At 32.9% G+C, this 7523-nt stretch overlaps 1 protein-coding gene across 1 annotated transcript in view; it reads right to left on the bottom strand.

The window, feature by feature from the left end:
• The window catches only part of Smp_153720 (hypothetical protein), a gene marked incomplete at both ends in the record, with an annotated part of 48619 nt that overhangs the window by 17320 nt on the left and 23776 nt on the right, over positions 1-7523 (bottom strand). The window contains 4 exons of the mRNA XM_018790837.1: positions 1325-1534; positions 3940-4106; positions 5840-5912; positions 6730-7011. Of these exons, the coding sequence (XP_018645856.1) occupies positions 1325-1534; positions 3940-4106; positions 5840-5912; positions 6730-7011 (732 nt within the window). The remainder of the gene's footprint in view (positions 1-1324; positions 1535-3939; positions 4107-5839; positions 5913-6729; positions 7012-7523) is intronic.

Here is a 7523-nt window from a genome sequence, read left to right as displayed (position 1 = left end):
ATTGTGGGACTCCTCAGCAGCGCGCATCCACGATCCCGCCTCGTGAGATTCGAACACAGGACCTACCATTCTCGCGCCAGAGCACTTAACCACTGAGCCGGCATCCAGCAGTGTTAATGTCTAACCTCAACCAATCCACGAAATTGCGCGACGAGCTTCCATTGTACTGAGGTAGAAACCTGTCTCTACCCGACATTAATTAGCTCCACTAGCCACGACTTCTCACTAGAACTCCAGGAATTACCTCATGGAGCCAGTCACCAGTGAGCATATGATCATTATCCCGCGAGGCGGGATCATGGATGCGCGCTGCTGAGGAGTCCCACAATAGGACGAAACGGCCGTCCAGTGCTTCCAGGTTTTCCATGGTGGTCTAGCTTTAATTGACTCGTGATCTTAACTATATAATATTTTTCATTTGTTGTTAAATTTTTTTGTCAACAGAGAAATTATGGAAGTACACAAGTTTGCAATGTTATTTATAAAGAATTGAAATGAATTTTAATCACAACAGCAGATTTGTTGGACGAAAAAACGGAACAAAAGGTGCAGTAATAAGAGTACCGTTTCGGAAGGAGCTTAAAACAATCGAGATAAATTTCCAGCCAATCAGAAAAAAGCTTTGCAAACGAGTGGTTTGTTGGAAAAAAAGAAACATTAATACTACAAAAGGTATACAAGTTTTATTATAAATAATGAATATATTAAAATCTTTTATAGGTTACTATACCTGTAAAATGGAAAAATAAAGAAATATAGAATTTTTCATATGGATAAAGAAAGATACGTCCTCTTGAACTACTACAAATTCGCAAATAGATTTTTAGTAATCCCAACATTATTTCTGGTTAGGGTTAAGATTAAGGATTGAAAATTAAGGTTTGAGTTAGGAGTAAGGGTTTAGGTTTAAAAACTAGGGATGAGTTTGTATACAACCTAGATAGGAATAACTGAGCATTTTGAACGCATATGATGGTGAAAACATAATTGGCAATTACTATTTTAGCCGTTCTTAGAACTACATTAAGGTCGTTTTAATATTCGCTTTTAAGTGATGTAAGGACGAAAGTCGTTCATTTTTGAATACTGCCCGAAAAATTAAGTCATTTTTTCAATTCTCATTTGTTTATTTCAATACAAAACTTTTACCAGTAAGATATTGGACTAACGCGTAATCTTATACAACAGTATAACACAATCTATAACCTAATGAAATGACTAGAAAACCACATATGAGAATATATAAAAAAAATTCAACATTAGAAATAGATTAAATATAAATTTAGGAAATAAAAAATAATAATAACACCAAGAAAATACTTACATCACCGATACTATCTAAACATGCATTAGCCAATAAACTAACAAACGGTAAACGACAAATATCTGCTAAACGTTCAACAAATTTGAATAGATTACAGAATAGGAAATTGTTAGGTGATGAAATAGTTGCACTTAATAACTGTATCATTCCAATTAATTCGGAAGATAAAGCTAGAAGATGTGCAGCCCATATATCTCGAGAACTATTTATCTAAACGAATAAAAATCAAAAGAAAGAGAAAATCAAGAGGGGGGAGAGAGACAGAAAAAGAAGCATCAACTTTTTAATGCAAATTAAAAACTACTTTAGTTATTATTCACAATAAGTCATTTAAAAAAATGAATTTGTAAAATAACTCATAAGAATCTCCTGAAAAAATATAAAATAAATAAGAAAACAATAATATGATCAATGGATTCGGATATCAATTCGGATATATAGGTATCAGAAGTTATGACATAAGTGCCACTTAGCACAGATACTTTTAGTTATCATAAATCTACATAAACTGATCAATGAATCAGTAAAAATGAAAGTAGAGGTTGTCACAAATATATAATAATCCAGGTTGCCACACCACATTAACAAGACGAGATGAAACTGATAAGATGAATAGCAAAGGAGTTAAATACAATGTACAGGCGATGAGAATGAAAGTTACTAACCATTGAGAATACGTTTTGAAAATACAGAATGAAACCCGAGATCGAGAAGAAAATGAACGAATGCATTTACACAAGTGTGACCACATCTGAGAGATATCACCTAACGTCTGGAAACACCGATCGCAAGTGTCGCGTGGACCCCAATCAGCTAAACTATATTCAACATCGCTCAGACCAACAGTTGATGACTAATGCTACGTCTTAGTTTGGGTAAAAACTAGAGAATCATTGGAAACCAAATAGCTTAAGCACCTGTTTTTTTATTAAATAACTGCTCAGCAGGAAGAACTGTATACGGAATCGAGTCCAAGATTCATGGTGAGCACGATAACATTGAATAAGTGGGTTATGAGTTAATGGTCTACATTTTATAATTCAGTCCATATATGATATATAGCCTGATATGCACTTATTTTCATCAGTGAGTTATTACCTCATTACCAACTTGATCGATCATTACGCTACAAACCAGGAGGGAATCTGGTGATAAATCTATTGCACGCCTCCTCCAATTCTATGAATCTTTAGCTGATATCAGTTCGTAATTAAGACTAACCTCAAGTTAAATAGTTTATTAACATTTTCCACTTCAATATTACTGTACATATGTTCATCCAGTTTAAACAGATGATTCAATAAGAATTTAGTATTTTTGTTTGGCGAAAAAAGTACACATCAAAGCAAAGTTAATGAATAACCATTGACTTATTTACAACTAGATAACAGTGAATCATCTATAAAATGTTAAACGACTTTTATATTAAACAATAAAAAGATATATGACAAACATTTAGAAAATAATTTCGTATTACATCTTGAAAATGCAATACATTAATTGGGTTATTCAAATTGTATTAATTCTAATTAAGATATTTCTAAAATTATTTTTATTAACCGGAATAAAAAATAGAGAATATTTATTCATGGAACAAATTAAGTATCATCACATTAATTGTGTTTCATTCCTTGATCATTATTCAATTCTCTTTTGACAACTGGAATTTCCGGACGCTTTATTACGTAATACCCTATTTTTTGTTCTTTAAAGGACTACTTTTCTTTATTAAATCATCATAAATATAATTATACAACTTAATTGAATGAAACTATTGAGAACATTTTCTTTGATGATTCTTTATGTAATTCCTCTACAATGAGAAAATAGGTTACGTTTATTACTTGTCCACTTATTTACTCTACATTAGAATGATCGCACAAAAGAGTAATACTGATATACCCATTTACTGAGTACTAGGTAAAGATGGGGAATCGGTTGATGAGGCAGTAAATCTTCATCAACTGAGGTGGTTGAAACATATATTACGTATGCCCAACAACCGCCTACATGAACGAGTGAATATGATGGTGCAAAAGTGTGTTGGAAGAAACCTAGGGGCGGCCAAACCAAAACATGGCATAAGTCCATGCTAACAGGTATAGATTACAGGATAGGGTCCGCATGATTATTGTAACCAACGGTTAGACTGTGAATTATATGGTCCTAAATCGTTTGTAGCGGCACAGATGCATCCATTATTTCTCTTCCCTCAAATTCCTAATAACTTTTGCTGTATTTTAGTTTCATTAATTTATATTTTCTTTTCGAGTCGTATATTCGATGACTAATCTTTCCAATTACCACTTATTCTATTACTATTTCTACTATTCTAGGATTCAGTCTGGCAACTCTATCTCTCTGTGTTAATAGAGTATGGTAACTTGAACTAATGTACATAAGCACAGGTCCCACCTTAAGGCTCACTGACTGTCTGATCCATTTACTAAGAACTTTCAGTACTAATTATCCAACTTTGTAAATAGTTGTTACTTGGCGGCACAGTGTCACATGCAGAAACCGATGACGATCAACCATATAATTGTGCAATTTTTCGTCTATTATAACAAACCACTTTTACTGAGCTCAAAAAGAGTAATTACTTTGATACTCACCTTAGATTCATCATTCGAGTCGAATGATCCTTGAACAGTAACTACCGGCAATGGTAAAGGTAATAAATCTAAGAATATCAGTATGCCCGGTAAAAAGAAGCAAGGTGATGATATAGTAAAATGAACTAATTCTTTCAGCATTAAAACCCAAAATGATTTATTAATCTCTAAAAGAAAGAGATAACAAGGATAGTGAGGGTAATTGTGTTAAACAATGAAGTTCTTATGATGTTGGAAAAAAAATCCACAAAATTAAAAACTTAAATTCACTTGGTATCGTTTACTTGAATCTTCCAATTGATGTCTAGGACTGCAATTGATCAGTCTATTATTGGTATATTTGCACACTGTGTGTATTGCCTTGATGTAGCCTTAATTCACAAGCATTATAAGCAAAGATGGATAGTGGTTAGCACGTTTCTTCCTATTTGGGACTCATCAGCTGGATGTACCTGCGTCTCAAAGCTGATGTTCACTCTGGGACTCAAACCTAGTACCGTTAGCTTCAAACACCATCGGCGTCATTTTAATCGATTCTGAACTGTGACCCCCGACGTCTCTGACCACTGATCACAGTTATCGCGCTTAACCGCAACCAGTTTATATCTACCAATATAGCTCACATCAACGGTCAGTGACTTCATGGACTGATACCACGTATTAGTTTGGGCACCTTTAGCGTTTTTTAAACCCGCTTCTACGTCAGTAAACATCGTCTGTTCAGATAAACAGTGATTATGCAAACGTACGACAGGTTCTAATAACTTCAGTCGGCGAAAATTAATAATTTCATCAACCACTTTGTCATTCTTGCTTATTACCCAATGCCTAGCATCAAGATTGTTCACTCGGACACCTGTGATCAAAAATTTGAGGCCTGTTTACGTCTTTTGCTTCATACACCACGTTTCACAGCCACGTAATAATACAGAGAGGACTGTTGCACAGTAAACAAGCCCTTTGGTTGACTTATGCTACAAATGACAAAATGATAAAGGCTAACAAAGCTTTTTAAATCCAGGCCGAGGTTCACACCAATGCTGATGAGACTTCCAAAATAACTGAAGTAGCCAAGATATTCAACTAAATCACTCATAATTATCTCAGGCGTTGATGCAAATCCTGAAGCAGCATTTCGCGTTTAAAGGAAGAGAAGTGCATTCCAAAGATGACAACATTATTTCTCAGAGTAAAGGATTCCGCATTTTGTCAGCGACTTCATGAAATAGGACTACATCATTTGCGAACCTCGTGGTAGGGGATTGGTCCCTGAAAATTCAGATGAAGCAAATATTATTTTCAGCAGGACATCTATGATAAAATTTGAAAAACTGGAGATAGTGGGTAGCTCTGACGAACACCACTTGATGTTTACGGTAGCCAAACAACTTTCATTAGTTGAATCAACATTGATATAAGAAAAAATAATTTTGTAGTGGTAATCTATAGTAAACATACACTTTTACATTTCTTCCGAAGAATTACTGATTTGAATCTATCAGTAGGCTGATAGATACATTCAAAATAAAAGTTTTTTTTCAAATTTGAGCATCACTAAGAATTATCATCAATTTACCAAGTTTAGTTAAACAGTTATCTGATTAATTGTTCAACAACGACAGATACCCACACTTCAGTTACAAACACTAATATTATGGAGAAACCTACTATGAAATTATCAATAATCAAGGCATTCTATAATATTCGAGTAGATTAATTAAGCAACCAATCAAACACGTCAGAGGTTAACTCAATTATGTTCACAATTTATATAATTGGATAAGTTAACCGTATGCTTTGTATATTTAAAACCATATTCACACAGTAATTTCATATAATAAGGTCAAATAAGCATAGAGTAATGATAGAGATGATAATAACGGTTATCATCAAACTATACCTTGAACATTTAGTACTCTGTTTAATTCGGAATGTGTATAAGCCAACAGACCAATTATTATGCTATCACGAATCTAAATACACAAAGAGAATGAAATGTATTTTGATTGGATAAATGAATAAGACATGATTAATATCCATAATTCATGTGGCATTAATGTAGATATCTTAAGAAACGACTACCTTATTTAAAAATAAATGTGACTTGATTTTATGTGATCAAGATAAGTAATGAAATGATATAAACTATTTGTTAGAACTTCAGAAGCTATCTCCACCGGAGACAAACGGGTTACTTTCACTTCCGGATTTCGGATTAGATAACTTTCCTCATGATACTTTGCCTTTTAGCATATAAATTTTTACATTGAATGTTTATTGTTTAACATACTAGTAAAGCATTGATGACAATACTTACATTATTCCATGTTAAAACTATGAGTAATAAATAAATCCTGTATCAAAATTTTGGTAACCCTTTAATTACTTTCTTTCAGTAGAAATGTATATGAGTTATAGTAGCTCATTAGTGTATCTGATTTTATAATCCCATTTGGTTGTAAAACTCCCTTTTTATTGCGTTTTACTTACTCGTATACACTCATGGTGATAAATTATATTTAACGTTAGTATATGATAAATTTCAATGAATCACTAAAGCAATAACTTAATGATTAGGGTTTGAGCGCACATTCAAACTACGCTACATCCGAATTTCGTCTGAGACGTTGGGTAGTACCAATCAGTTTTCATGTAAAAATTGTGAATGATGGACTAGTATATGATGAACCCATCCATAAGTTACACAAAATCTAACATTCAAAATAACACCGCTGTAGTTTGGAAGCACTGTACTACACTTTTAAAGTAAATAAAAATGTATGTATTTACCCTTTCAAGCTGAACAGCTTTGGGTCCAGGTGGACAATAAGTAAAAATTGTACAAGCATATGCATGAAATAATGGATTTAAAATTCTAGTATCTTGAAAATCAACACCTTGAACTGGTATGATAGTACGCAAAACAGCAGAAACAATTTGTGTTAAAGAATCAAAGATAGAAAATATTAAACTGATATTCGAATTACAAGTACTTATATCAATTAAATCAATTGTATTATTTGCTTGAGATAATGTAGCTTGAAGTTGAAGTATGAAAAAATCTGATAACTTCTAAATAAAACAACAAAAATATATGTATATATAAATGATTAACAATAGAATATGTGTAACAGAAAGTATAAATGTTAATAATTAAACAAACAATTAATATTCATTTAGTGTTGTTTGTTTGAATCTTCCCATCGATGTGTTAGGACTGCAACTGGTCAGGCTCTAATTGGCATATGTGCATACTGTGCGTATTGCCTCGATATAGCCTTAATTCACAAGCATGGTAAGCAGAGATGGATAGTGGCTAGCATTGTGAATCCAGAAATTCAATGACTAGGATTTATTCCTTGACCTTGTAAATGATTGGTTAATGAAGAATCGATAAAATATCTTATTAGGTTCAATAGCAGAGGACAAATAACGTTAGCCAATCGTAAAAAGTAAGCTTCTTTGGTAGTTCTAAATGATGTTCCTTTACAAATAGATTATTTTTTAACGAATTTAAATAAACTTTTAGTGATTTTATTCAGTCATGTCGGAAAAGATTTGATGAGTCGGTGTTTTTTGTGGTA

This window comes from Schistosoma mansoni (genome assembly GCF_000237925.1).
Source record: "Schistosoma mansoni, WGS project CABG00000000 data, supercontig 0013, strain Puerto Rico, whole genome shotgun sequence".
In the NCBI taxonomy this organism is placed as follows: domain Eukaryota; kingdom Metazoa; phylum Platyhelminthes; class Trematoda; order Strigeidida; family Schistosomatidae; genus Schistosoma; species Schistosoma mansoni.
This window is presented reverse-complemented; position numbering and strand designations above follow the sequence as displayed.